The sequence below is a fragment of the Lissotriton vulgaris genome, chromosome 8, assembly GCF_964263255.1.
Source record: "Lissotriton vulgaris chromosome 8, aLisVul1.2, whole genome shotgun sequence".
Lineage (NCBI taxonomy): Eukaryota > Metazoa > Chordata > Amphibia > Caudata > Salamandridae > Lissotriton > Lissotriton vulgaris.
The window spans coordinates 528,024,414-528,039,497 of record NC_141696.1 but is presented as its reverse complement, the minus strand read 5'-3'; the positions used below and the strand labels follow the sequence as shown (position 1 = coordinate 528,039,497).

General features: G+C 41.9%; 1 protein-coding gene across 1 annotated transcript in view; it reads left to right on the top strand.

The window, feature by feature from the left end:
* Window positions 1–13,259, top strand: part of LOC147697254 (pyruvate dehydrogenase E1 component subunit alpha, somatic form, mitochondrial-like) — a 369,725-nt gene extending 356,466 nt beyond the window's left edge. Inside the window, exon 8 of the mRNA XM_086933319.1 lies at window positions 12,590–13,259. Within this exon, the coding sequence (XP_086789445.1) occupies window positions 12,590–12,754 (165 nt within the window). The 3' untranslated portion in view covers window positions 12,755–13,259. The remainder of the gene's footprint in view (window positions 1–12,589) is intronic.
* Window positions 13,260–15,084: the final 1,825 nt, after the last annotated feature.

Sequence of the window (15,084 nt, the reverse complement as noted above, 5' to 3'; positions counted from 1 at the left end):
TGTTTGGTTGAAGGGGGTCAAGATCTTTTCAGATGCCCATGACGCGAAAACCTCAAGGAGACAGCCTGCAATATATTTAGATTCCACATCCAGGAGAGCTATGAGCCAATAGTTTGCGAGGCCAATGTCTGTGCCTCCTTTGTAGATTGGGGTAACAGTTGAGCCTTTCCATGAGAAGAGAATGGTGCTTGAGATAGTAAGGCTTACATATACTGACTCCAGGTGCTGTACCCAATACAATTCATCTTCTTTGAATAGAGAAGTTGGAATACCATTTGAGCCGGGTGCCTTTTCCTTTGGCTTTTTTTAATCTGCCGTTCAATTGTTGCTGCAACAAATGGACAGAGGGCTTGAGACCCTGAGCCCAGGTGAGGTGATATTGGGGTCGGGAGAGGTCATCGTTGGATGTTCAGCAACCTTCTGTGGGCTCAGCCTAGGGTCTGAGTGGCTGAATTGTTTTGAGAGGTATTGGCATAAAGTCTCTTCAGGAATATTGGCAGTGGCCCTTAATTAGGAACGACCATTTAGAATGCCTACCGTCTTCTAGAGTTACCTATGCTGGTTGACCTTAAGATCATACAAAAGGTTTGACTCAGATTGTTGCTTTCCTCTCCTTTCAGATTCCACAGATGCTTTCTGTATACAAGCATAGACTTTGCCAGTTTAGTCTTTAACATGTCGTTGCTTGGATTTTTCTGGTATGCATAGAGATTTTGATTTAGGCTCCCTTTGACCTCCTTCGTTTTTTTAACTGCTACTCGTTGGAGAACACTGTGCACATGTCTGGAGCTTTCATCGGTGGTTGCCTGACTGTCAACAAATGTTGTTGTGAATTGATCCCAAGCAGTGTGAGCAGAGCTCGTGCTGTTCAAGAGGCCTGTCCATAAAATATAAATGTTGAGCTGCTTCCCATAGATAATAAATTGTCCTTGATGTCCACGTAAGCTTTATATTGTTTACAGTATAGATGCTGCTTTGCAATGCTTCTGCTGATTTGTGTCTTTCCAGGGAGAGAGCGAGACACATTTCTTGTGGTAGGTGGTCACTTTCATCTCTTGGCTTTATTGCGAAACTGGAGACCAGGTGTATGAGTGGAGCTGAAAGCTCTGTAAAGTCTGCTACAGAGCGGACCCTGTGATTATGATAAGTAAAAGATGATGTTCAATCTCTATAGGAGCAGCTGTTAATTGCTCACAGGTTCACGGCTCTAGCTTCTTTATGAGTTCTCTACCCCTTTTTGTCTTACTTAAAGGTGGGATTTTGGGCTTGATCAGGGATCAGGCGAAATGCGTTGTGGGCTGTCATTGGGCCTTCATCCTGTGTTGGCCCCAACAGGTTAATGTTAAAGTCCCCTGAAAGTATTATTTTAAAAGGTGAAGATCCATCTTGCAGGACTGAGATTTCTTTTATTAGCAGTCTGTTTGAATTTTGCGTTTGGGGGTATGCAGATGTTCAGAAGTGCTAAATGGAGTCTCAGAGGACCCTGTGTCAAAGTGATTGAAACTGTCTGCAAGTTGCTCCAAACTGCTGGTGTAATTGTGTGGCTGCCTTTTAAGGCAGCCTGAATGTAGATTGCTAGCCCATTGATTTGTGGGTCGTAAATGGCTTATTTTGTGGCAGGGACTATGTAGTTGGCGTATCCCGGATCATTGGCACTTTTTCAGCCCATGTGTCTTGTAGGATGATTATACGAAAGGAAAGCAGGTATTTCAGCGTCTTGTCGTCTTCTAGCTTATCTAACAAGCAGTTGATGTTCCATGAGCAAACTTGGAGCTTACCTGCCTGACTGTGCAGTGTTGAGGGTATAGGATATACTCATGCTTGGCTTCTTGGTTGGTTCAAGACTCCTGAGATCCAACTCCAGTCAGTCAGTCAGTCAAGATACTTTTATTCGATTAATCAAAATCAAAAAAAGAGACATAAATATAAATACATCACAGGGAGTAAACAAAAGCAATTCATATGGTATACAGTCAATATCTATATAAATTACACATAAATAAAACACAATTAAGATATTTCTCAATTAAACAATTAAGAACAGCCAATATGCAATTAATTCATACACTGGAAGGGAATACATTGTGACCTATGGCGACCTTTGTTGATACGGACACACGCTACCAGGTAGCTTGCTACATGGAAAGTGACTCGTGCACTAGATAAAAGTTGCAAAAACAGGAGAGCGGGCCTCACCTGGAAGAAACCCGCCTCCCTCAAAATCGGGAGCAAACATTTTTTCCTCATTTCTGCGTAATGGTCACAAAACATCATAAAATGTAGTGTGTCCTGTGTTGAAAAATTGTCACAGGCGCAGGGTTTGGCCATTTCTGGCGTATCCCAGGTAGGGAAAGAAACAAGCATAAAATGTATTAAATTAAAACAGAATCTGATTAAAACAAACCGATGAAACGGTCTCGTTACCACAAAGAGATAAGGTTCAAGACAGGGGCAGTTATCAGTCCATAATTCCTTCTTACAAGTGGTTTCTCCATCTCCTTTGCCTCCCGCTCGACAGTGAATACGTTTAACAGGGCAACTTTAATCTCCCTCACGTCTTCTCTTTTAATACGACCGGGAGAATGGAAAAGCTCAGGTCTACCTAGTTTCGTTAACATGGCTTTAATATAGGCCACCATGGAATCTTGAGGGCTTTATCCGGAGCCAGGCAATCCTTGAGAATCAAATGGTTCAAGGAAATTTCCTGGTTAAGCCAGGTTTTGATCCAACAAATTACAGGGGGTAATTCATCAGGACATAGGGCAACACAATTGATACAAGTGATCCAGCTGAAAATTACACAAATGTTAAAGCCGATTTCTGCTCAGGTGGTCGAGGATTGCAGATGTAATTCCGGAATTGGGACTAAAGCCAGAATGAACTCCCTTTACTGTATACACCTGTGCTTATCCGGATATAGTTTAGTTCTCGAACAGGTAATCCAATCACCTGCATCCGCAGGGTGATACAACCAGCACCAATGCTACGAAACGAGCCAGAGTCTACTAGTACCAGTAGACTCTGGCTCGTTTCGTAGCATTGGTGCTGGTTGTATCACGCTGCGGATGCAAGTGATTCGGATAAGCACAGGTGTATACAGTAAAGGGAGTTCGTCCTGGCTTTAGTCACAATTACGGAATTACATCTGCAATCCTCGACCACCTGAGCAGAAATCGGCTTTAACATTTTTATATTTTCAGCTGGATCACTTGTATGAATTGTGTTGCCCTATGTCCTGATGAGGCCTGAAACTGTTTGAAAGGCCGAAACGCGTCGACAGTTATCATTATTTTCGACACCTGTTTTGATTTGGAGATTGTTTGGATATATTCCCCAGGAGCATTACTCTGATTTGAAGCCACAAAGACTTTTTTTGACTTCTTAAGCTCCTTGTTACTTTGGTGTTCGAAAAAGGAAAATAAGGCCAAGAAAAGACACTGCCAGTTTTTTCCTTGCGAATAAATTATTGGGCTTCTCACACACCCCTTGGATTCAGGGTCCACAACAATAAGACTTTTTGACCTTTTGGATCTTGAATAAGATACTTGGTTTTTTGGATTTAGAAATGTTATTCCACACAAGATTGAATATTGCGTGGGTTGCTGATTTGTACTAATGATGTATAAAATGAAAAAGGATCTTTAAAAAGTGAATTACAAATCAGATTTTTGTTTTGTTGTGTTTTTCCTTATTTTGATTTGGTGTTAATAACCATTGGATGAACGGTATATTAGATGACAGAAAGATACCATACAATTTATGTTGTCATGAGACAGATAATTAGTAGTGTTTGTCTCGATAAATAAGTTTCCTGAAGAAAATACCTTGGCATCCCCCTTTCCGTAATTTATTCTTTCATTAATAGGCCAGTTGGCCATAGCAAAAATGGTTCTCCTCCCTAGATGTCTGTAAATGCTGTAGAATTCTTTAGCTCTAATCCCAGCGAGGCACTTTCATCAGCTGTACTCTGTCATTATCCCTCTCCTGTGGGCAGGATGGCAAAGCAGGATTGCGCTGCCAGTGTTGGCGAGACAGTATGAGAAGGGCAGCCTTGAAGCTCCGCGGCTTGATTTATACTATTTTGCAACCTAACTAAAACATGGTTCAATCCTGAAGATAATTGGGAAAAGTGCTTACTAGCCAGTTGGGTGGAGGTTACCCACCTGCCTCAAGTCCTTATGGAGGGCACTGGCCTACCTCTTGAAGTCCCACTAATAGGCATGCTGCGATACTCTGGCACAGATTTAACTGGACTGTGCTTAAACATGCCCTGTTCCACCAGGAACTTCCACTCTGGATATTAAAGCTGGTTAGAACCATGGCAGATAATATGTCCTTACAAGCACGGCAAGATAGTGGGTGAAAATTCCTCAGGGATTTATATCCTTTAGAGGTCTTCCTTACATTCAAGGAGGCTCAACTCACCTTCTCACTCGGGCCTGGTAATTTTCTTCATCTTACGGGACTGACTGATATCGATAGGGTTCTGTGGCCAGCCTATCCAGCTGCCCCTCCAACCACACACACACACACTGGGGGCTCTGCTGACCAGTGGAGCGGGATGCCACCTGATATCATTGTTGTACAAAGCCATGCGCTCTGATGCGGGTGGTCCCACTACTCAGTCTGACTGACGTGGGACATGGACCTGGACACTCCGCTTACTGAGAAGGACTAGACGCGAGTCAATTATATCATGAATACTGCCTTCTGTAATGCCCGCTTTAAGCTGGTGCATTACAACTTTCTACACAGGGCTCATCTCATGCCCATACGCTCACAGCACATGTCCGTCACATGCCTGGACATTTGTCCCAGATGTGGGAAAGACAGGGCTGACTTCCTGCACTTGACTGGCACTGTAAAGAGGTACAAGATTTCTGGACCCGGGTGGTGGGGGGAGTTCAGAGGACTGTCTGTATAGTCTTTGCACTCACGCTTCAGTGGTGCCTCCAGGGTATCATCAGGCATCTCAGTGGCAAGAAGATGGCATACACGTTTTTGCACCTGACGCTGGTCTCGGCCAAGCACCACGTACCTTTAACCTGAATGGGTCAGAGAACTCCTGATTTCAATTGTTAGGGTAGTGATGTGTTAGAATGGGCTGTGGCAGATGATGCTCACATGCAACTCGCTAGGCATGATGAGAAGGTCCTAGAGGACATTGCTGATTGGAGGGATTTAAGTGATGTGTTTCTGAATACGGAGGTGGCTGTGGCCTCCTCTGATAGTGAGGATACAGAAATTGATGAATCTGACTGGGAGGGTTCCGATGTAGCGGGGAACTGCATATCCTGGGTATGATGGATTATGTCCTATGTTACTTGTTTTTGGATGCAGGTTAGATGGCATGCGTCTCCAAGTGAAAGCAATAAGGCTTGATGCAAGTCTCACAGTCTAATATGTACTATTCTTGGTTAATGGTCCTTCCACCGTGTCCTTGAATGCTGCTGTAATGTTTCTAATTGCAATAAAATAAAAATAGAGGTTTTTAAATACATTAAAAAAAATGCTAAATAAGGGGGCAAGTCCGTCAAGAAAAGATTGAATAGGGTTGGGGTTAGTACACACCCTTGCCGTAACCCTTGATGGGTTGGGATCCTTCTCTATAAGTGGGCACCAACTTTGAGCCTAATTCGGATCCAAGTGTCAGTATGGAGAAGAATTAGGGCTCTCAGCAGCAAATTGGGTATGTTTCAGCTGGTCAACTTGTTCCGTAGCTTTCCTTTGTCCACTTGATCAAATGCAGCCTTTTAGACTATAAAAGAGAGGTCGCTTAGCTGCCATACTTTGGTGAAACAGTAGTCATATGGCCAGCAGGTTTGTAGTTGTGAGCACTCCTTCCCCAAACCCTGTTTGGTTGAAGGGGGTCAAGATCTTTTCAGATGCCCATGACGCGAAAACCTCACCGAGACAGCCTGCAATATATTTAGATTCCACATCCAGGAGAGCTATGAGCCAATAGTTTGCGAGGTCAATGTCTGTGCCTCCTTTGTAGATTGGGGTAACAGTTGAGCCTTTCCATGAGAAGAGAATGGTGCTTGAGATAGTAAGGCTTACATATACTGACTCCAGGTGCTGTACCCAATACAATTCATCTTCTTTGAATAGAGAAGTTGGAATACCATTTGAGCCGGGTGCCTTTTCCTTTGGCTTTTTTTAATCTGCCGTTCAATTGTTGCTGCACAAACGGACAGAGGGCTTGAGACTCTGAGCCCAGGTGAGGTGATATTGGGGTCGGGAGAGGTCATCGTTGGATGTTCAGCAACCTTCTGTGGGCTCAGCCTAGGGTCTGAGTGGCTGAATTGTTTTGAGAGGTATTGGCATAAAGTCTCTTCAGGAATATTGGCAGTGGCCCTTAATTAGGAACGACCATTTAGAATGCCTACTGTCTTCTAGAGTTACCTATGCTGGTTGACCTTAAGATCATACAAAAGGTTTGACTCAGATTGTTGCTTTCCTCTCCTTTCAGATTCCACAGATGCTTTCTGTATACAAGCATAGACTTTGCCAGTTTAGTCTTTAACATGTCGTTGCTTGGATTTTTCTGGTATGCATAGAGATTTTGATTTAGGCTCCCTTTGACCTCCTTCGTTTTTTTAACTGCTACTCGTTGGAGAACACTGTGCACATGTCTGGTGCTTTCTTCGGTGGTTGCCTGACTGTCAACAAATGTTGTTGTGAATTGATCCCAAGCAGTGTGAGCAGAGCTCGTGCTGTTCAAGAGGCCTGTCCATAAAATATAAATGTTGAGCTGCTTCCCATAGATAATAAATTGTCCTTGATGTCCACATAAGCTTCTTATTGTTTACAGTATAGATGCTGCTTTGCAATGCTTCTGCTGATTTGTGTCTTTCCAGGGAGAGAGCGAGACACATTTCTTGTGGTAGCTGGTCACTTTCATCTCTTGGCTTTATTGCAAAACTGGAGACCAGGTGTATGAGTGGAGCTGAAAGCTCTGTAAAGTCTGCTACAGTGCGGACCCTGTGATTATGATAAGTAAAAGATGATGTTCAATCTCTATAGGAGCAGCTGTTAATTGCTCACAGGTTCACGGCTCTAGCTTCTTTATGAGTTCTCTACCCCTTTTTGTCTTACTTAAAGGTGGGATTTTGGGCTTGATCAGGGATCAGGCGAAATGCGTTGTGGGCTGTCATTGGGCCTTCATCCTGTGTTGGCCCCAACAGGTTAATGTTAAAGTCCCCTGAAAGTATTATTTTAAAAGGTGAAGATCCATCTTGCAGGACTGAGATTTCTTTTATTAGCAGTCTGTTTGAATTTTGCGTTTGGGGGTATGCAGATGTTCAGAAGTGCTAAATGGAATCTCAGAGGACCCTGTTTCAAAGTGATTAAAACTGTCTGCAAGTTGCTCCAAACTGCTGGTGTAATTGTGTGGCTGCCTTTTAAGGCAGCCTGAATGTAGATTGCTAGCCCATTGATTTGTGGGTCGTAAATGGCTTATTTTGTGGCAGGGACTATGTAGTTGGCGTATCCCGGATCATTGGCACTTTTTCAGCCCATGTTTCTTGTAGGATGATTATACGAAAGGAAAGCAGGTATTTCAGCGTCTTGTCGTCTTCTAGCTTATCTAACAAGCAGTTGATGTTCCATGAGCAAACTTGGAGCTTACCTGCCTGACTGTGCAGTGTTGAGGGTATAGGATGTACTCATGCTTGGCTTCTTGGTTGGTTCAAGACTCCTAAGATCCAACTCCAGTCAGTCAGTCAGTCAAGATACTTTTATTCGATTAATCAAAATCAAAAAAAGAGACATAAATATAAATACATCACAGGGAGTAAACAAAAGCAATTCATATGGTATACAGTCAATATCTATATAAATTACACATAAATAAAACACAATTAAGATATTTCTCAATTAAACAATTAAGAACAGCCAATATGCAATTAATTCATACACTGGAAGGGAATACATTGTGACCTATGGCGACCTTTGTTGATACGGACACACGCTACCAGGTAGCTTGCTACACGGAAAGTGACTCGTGCACTAGATAAAAGTTGCAAAAACAGGAGAGCGGGCCTCACCTGGAAGAAACCCGCCTCCCTCAAAATCGGGAGCAAACATTTTTTCCTCATTTCTGCGTAATGGTCACAAAACATCATAAAATGTAGTGTGTCCTGTGTTGAAAAATTGTCACAGGCGCAGGGTTTGGCCATTTCTGGCGTATCCCAGGTAGGGAAAGAAACAAGCATAAAATGTATTAAATTAAAACAGAATCTGATTAAAACAAACCGATGAAACGGTCTCGTTACCACAAAGAGATAAGGTTCAAGACATGGGCAGTTATCAGTCCATAATTCCTTCTTACAAGTGGTTTCTCCATCTCCTTTGCCTCCCGCTCGACAGTGAATACGTTTAACAGGGCAACTTTAATCTCCCTCACGTCTTCTCTTTTAATACGACCGGGAGAATGGAAAAGCTCAGGTCTACCTAGTTTCGTTAACATGGCTTTAATATAGGCCACCATGGAATCTTGAGGGCTTTATCCGGAGCCAGGCAATCCTTGAGAATCAAATGGTTCAAGGAAATTTCCTGGTTAAGCCAGGTTTTGATCCAACAAATTACAGGGGCGGATTTCAATAAGTCTGTAACAAATCCCAACCCCAACTCCGAGTGAGTTGAAAAGGTCGGGGTTGACTGTGGTACAGAGAGAAGGGATCTAATAAATTTATTTTCCACCTTTTGGATGTCATCCTGATTAGTATATCCCCAAATGGAGGAGCCATATGTGGCTATTGCCAGGCATTTAGCTTTGTATACTTTGAGTATAGCCTCCGTTGGTCTGGCTCCCAACTGTTTGGCGAATCCCAACACAGCCGTGGCCGACCTGGCAACTGCATTACATTTGAACTTCTGCTGGGGGCCCCAAGTTCCTTTCTCATCAAAGATGACACCCAAGTAAGAAAAGATGGGAACCCATTTAACCTCTTGCCCCGTGCAAAAGAAAGAACTACATTTACTTTTCATTTTCCTACTACAGGGTCCCAACACCATAACCTGGGATTTGGAGGTGTTAATTTTCATATCTAGTGATAACATAAAGTCACCAAAAGATGCTAATAATCTATTTAGGACTGGGAAAAGGGGAAAGTGCTGGCCCCACTGTAGTTCTTACAAGCTCATGAATACGAGCGACAAATCAATACTTATTTCAGATTTGTACGGTACCATTTATTTATACCATTTACTTCTTCTTTTTTCAATTTTATCAAACAAATCTGATTGTCTGAGAAAGATACCTCATTGACATTTACAATTAAGACATTAACATAAAAAATTCACACAATTCATTATATACACATATATACATTGCACCATTATTGCACCTTTACTGTGCAGCAAATTCAAATCTTCGCATTTGTGATAGAACAAATCATATTTCCACAATGCTTATAAAGGATAAAGTCGCTTAGGAAAGGAGGTGAAAACAGTATAAATGAGAAAGATTTTTTTTCAAAACAATCCGACTGAGACTGCACGACTTAATCTAATTTCTAGTCAGTCCAATTCTTTGGCTTGTTCTTTCCTGTCAAAAATCAATTGCCTCCTTTTTTGCCGACGCGTTTCAAACTCGCTGATTCGTTTAGCGAGTTCTCATCAGGGCTTTATCTTTGGAATTTTTATCCTGGAAATGTAGCGGGTTGCCGAAGCTCACTTGTCTTATCTTTTCTAGTTGTCAATTCTGTTTGATTGGGATCTTGCTCCCTCAAACTTATTTGGCGTTGTGTGTGCCTAGATTAAGGCCACAGGTCCCGGAAGTAGCAGAGATTATTCCCCACCTGAGCTTGGCGTGCCCGGCTCCCTTTAAAGTGCTGCTCATTCTGCACTGTTTTTCTGTTCTCCTTGCCTCTATTAATCCGTATTTTCAATTCCGGTGGGTCCAGTACCCTGCTACCGCTTAGTCTCTATCACTCTCGTCTCGCTTCTCTCGTTTGTGTGTAATCTATTTAGGGCAACTCCTGATCGAGCTAGAAGAACCGCATTGTCTGCGTATAGGAGGACCGGAATGTTGGGGTCTCCTACACGCGGTACGTCTACAGTTGCCTCTGCTAGTGCAGACTCTAAGGCATTTATATAGAGAGTGAAGAGGAGGGGGGCCAGTATACAGCCTTGCCTGACCCCCCTCTCTGACTTAAAGTGGCTTGTGCACCTCCCCGCTTGAGTGACTTTGCCTGAGGCTAGGAGACCGCAGTGGAGGTCAGCTAAAAATCCAACTAAAGGGGGATCGATACCTATTCCTAATAGGGCCTTCCACAGTTTCGACCTATTGACTAGGTCAAAGGCTGAGGAGAGGTCCATAAAAGCCATGTATTGAGAGCCCTCCTTAGCAACCGTATATTTACTAATTAAAAGTTGTAGATTAAGACACTGATCCAGAGTGCTTCTCCTGGCTCTAAAACCATACTGAGCATTTGACATAATTCCACTGTCCTCTAGCCAGTCGGTAAGCCTACCTAATATGACTCTGCCTAGGATTTTAACGGCAGAGTCAATTAGGGATACGGGCTTGTAACAGGCCGGGTCTCCACGTTGTCCCTTTTTAAAGATAGGTATAATAATAGACTTAGCCCAGGACTCCGGGAGATCCAACTCCAGTCGAAAGTTTGGAGAAGTCCACTGGTGACAATCACAGGCAGCGGGGGAAGAGTGAGAAGTCAGGGGCATTGGAGATTTACTCTTTACACGCCTTAAGATCAAACTAGACCCATTGTGTGGGATGATGGACTCCTGGTGTGAGTAGGATGTAGGGATATGCCGATTCTACATTTGTTGGCACCTGTATCCCCCAGCTTTTGAAAGTCACAGCAACCCCCAATACCTAGTTGGCGGCTGCAGAGGATGACCAGGTCACGTTGGTGGTTTTGTTTGTTCATCCTGGTAGGTGGTGGTACAGACGTTCAACCGACCGTGGACAAGGTTTCAGTACCTGGAAGGGAAGTCAAAGGAGTTTTGTCAAAATAGGGGTGATGTAACCGGATTTTTCAGGCCCTAGATTTGCAATGCTGCGGCTTGTAGGACGCCTTTAAAAGGGTCAAGTGTGGCATCTGGGAGGCCATCAAGCAGGACATTACCAACATCCAGATGCAAGAGTAGGAGGGCTTGAATAGCAGTTCTGAATTCACTTTCTGAAGAAAATAAAGTTTGACATTCTTTAGAAGAGAGAGCTGGACATTTCCTTTCACAATGTGTTGCTTAAGGTTGGTGAAATAGTGAACCCAAGTGGTATAGCAGTCAATTAAATTAGGGGTCTAAGCCATCAAGGTTCATGTTCTTGTGCCAGGTTTTTAAGTTTTCTTGCACACTGTTCTTGGCAACTAACAGAAATTCTGACTTGGCTGCGTTGAGCTTCAGAAAGGCAGTGAACGTCCAGGTCTGTAGGATGTACAGGCTGTGTTTTAGGCGTCAGATGTCTGAATCTAAGGAGACTTTCTAGTATGGTATCATTGGCATATTGGTAAAAACGGATGCTGTCGTCTGGGAGTAGAGCACCAAACAGCTCTCTGTAGGGGTTGTCGTTGACAGGAGACAGAATGGAACCTTGTGAGACTCCTCAGGTGATTGGGATTATTACAGACCTGGAGGTGCCCATGGGAACAAACTGGTGTAGTTTGGAAAGGTAAGAGGAGAACCAGTGAAGGATATTGCTGTGAACTCCATTCAAGAGTCCAGGGTGCCTATCAGGGTGGGAAGTCAACTGTGTTGAAGGCCACTAAGAGGTCTAACCGTATCAGGAAGAAGAGGCCAAGAGGACATCACTTATGAGGTGTATGATAGCAGTGTCCATACTGCAGCCTGACCTGAAGCCAAACTGGTTGTTGTGCAGGAGATACTTAGCATTGCTATGATCTTCCAGTTGAACATGTACTGCTTTTTTTAATGATGTTGTCAGTGAACAGTAGATACGTCATAGGCTGGTCATTGGCGACGTCATAAGAGTATTAACATATTTCTGTACCAGTGGGAGGATCTGTCCTGTCTTGACAGGTTCTGGAAGGATGCCTTGAGTGAGGAAGGCATTGAAAATTGTGAGAAAGGGGGGAAGAACATCCTCAGAGAACCTTGATAAAGGTCAAGGGTAACACATCATCTTTATATAAGTGGCTTTGAGGGATTGCTGTACCTCAGTGAGATGTGTGAGAGATAGGGCATTGAAAGCTAACCAATGCCGGATTCTACAGGAAAAGGTATGCGTAGGAGATGAAGCAGGCTTTGTGTTGTTGATGAGCTGTAGGATGTTCTGCATTCTTTCACTGAAAAAGAGGGTGATGGTATTGCACTTTTATTTGGAGTGAGGAGTAGGTGGATCTGGTAGTATGGTATAGTACTCTGTCTCTGCCTGGCCCAAAGCACCCCGAACAGGGATCAGTCAACTAGGTATGGTCGCAATTATTACGTTGTGTCGGGAAAAAAATCCACCAAATTCATCCAGATAAAAGTTGTTTAAAAAGTGATTTTAATATTTGAATGTACAAAACATCAATAAGACTTGAGCAACAGTATAGGAGTAGGGGAATCCCAGATTTTCTAAATAGCCTAAACATCTATATTTTTCTTTGTTCTGTAGGAAATTGATGTCAAAGTGAAGGAAGATATTTACAAAGCTGCACAGTTTGCCACCACAGATCCAGAACCCGATCTACAAGATCTGACTAGACATATATATGCTAACGAACCACCCTTTGATGTGCGTGGTTCGAACCTCGGGACAAAGTACAGATCTGTCAGTTAAACATCATCATGCCTTTTCCTCCACAGATGTTTGTTACAACATAATCATCACCCTAGAAGCTTTTTGTTTTTAATACCTTTACATTCAAACTCTATATTAAATGTGTTTTTGTTGTTAAGTTTAGGAATAGAAGACCTCTATGCGCTGAAAAGCACAAGATGTTATTTATCATTGCTCATTTAAATGTTTTAAAAATATGCAATGATTTTGATACATGTTGAAAGAGAACTGCAATAAGGAGTGTGGCTCTACCTTGCACAAAACTGTAAATGATAAATGGCCACAGAAAGTTTTTTTTAAATAATGTATTAAAAAGAAAATATCCCTGTTAATTAACTTTGTTTCATGTTTTTGGAGAAAAGTATTTGTAAACTTTATAATTATGTAAATCAAATAACCAATGCCAGATGGTTTGAAATAGATCAAAATGCCTCAAGAATGCTAATGCTGGACTAGAACTGAATCTGATTTTAGTACAGTGCACTTTGTGTGAATAAATCTGAAATATTACTCATAATTCCCAGTAATCATTTTAAAATATACTAATAACATGTATTTAGCTTTAAAACTACCTCTTGGATGTTCCTGTTGTCTTTGCAGATTTCTCACACCTTAAAATATCTTCCAGGCCATTATCCAGTGGGAAATGTGGATGTATTTTTTTGTCGTTAGGGAATAAGGGACAAACTGTCTACAATTGCTGCCATGTATGTCACTGAAAGTAACAGACTGACTATGTTCTTAGATACTTCAAGTTCAAGTTCAAGTTCAAATAATCTTTATTCGGATAAAAATATCCAGAAAAGCACAGATCATCACCACCAATAGAAATATAAATATACAATATCATCCAGCACATATACAAAATTTCATTAAAAAGAATAAAGAAATAAGAAAACCTATCAAATCTAGCATCACTAATAGCATAGTGCAAATACAAAGGTTTTAGACCCAGGTAGAAAAATTGGCAATAAAGTGCAAATAAAGTGCAATACATATGTTCAAATGAGCAGCATAAGCTAGCAGCAACATAGTGCGGGATCAAATACTATAAGCTTTACAATAGTATGCAAATCAGCAATATTTTATATTAAAATGCGATGAAATTCAATATATCGATCAATGATACACATCAAAAATGAGGATGTTAACAGAATAAATATCAGATGGTACAGATGCAAACGAACTCCATGGAAACTGCATATTTAATTGGCATATTAAAGTTCGTTCATGGAAGCACGTGAACGTACCGCGGCTTGCAGGAATACGCTTACTCGCAAAATCATCTCATCGCTTCCTAACTGCAATATTTCATAATATGCTAAATTAAAATCAGTAATAACTTGTGCCTTGCAATAAGGAATTAAATACTGTTTGGTACATCTGGCGTAGAATTTGCAGAAAAATAAAAAAAATAACAATGTCTGTTTTCCACCGGTACCACATAGACAGCACATCTTCTCAAGGTTTTTATTAAATCCTATCGTAAAACAAAGTGAGTATTTTATGCTGCCATCCCCGAGACGGAAAAGTAAACTCCTCTTCCATCTCCCGATGTTTTTCCTAAGGTATTCCTGTGGTAAATGATGTTCATTTCTAGGTACCAAGCAAAATACAAATAATAGTGGAGGGTCAAAAGAATGAATTTTCTGAAAAAACGACTATGTGTGAGAATCAGTGGCAATAGTCCACTAATCTGGGTACATCATTCGTGGTTATTGAAAAATACCCATCAGTAGCTCTTCCTTGGCGCCCTTTTCATCATATGGGTTCCTTCTAACCATGAAGGATGGTATTTTGATATGGTCAATTGGGACAGCATAAGGACCAGTGATGGTATAACCGGGTCACAGGGAGCTTCTGAAAAGCTGTTGGTAGCTATTAGGTGAAACTACCAATTTCGCTCGTTTTAAACTCTTAGAAACACTGGGGTCTTTAATAAATAATTTTTCCTCATAGTTATCTAATTTTAATATCACTATCCTGCACTTTTTGCACGTTAACACACAACCCCCCCCCGCACTGCTTTTCAGAAGCTCCCTGTGACCCGGTTATACCATCACTGGTCCTTATGCTGTCCCAATTGACCATATCAAAATACCATCCTTCATGGTTAGAAGGAACCCATATGATGAAAAGGGCGCCAAGGAAGAGCTACTGATGGGTATTTTTCAATAACCACGAATGATGTACCCAGATTAGTGGACTATTGCCACTGATTCTCACACATAGTCGTTTTTTCAGAAAATTCATTCTTTTGACCCTCCACTATTATTTGTATTTTGCTTAGTTATTTTCGGGGAGTATAGTGATGAGTGGTCATAAAAAAT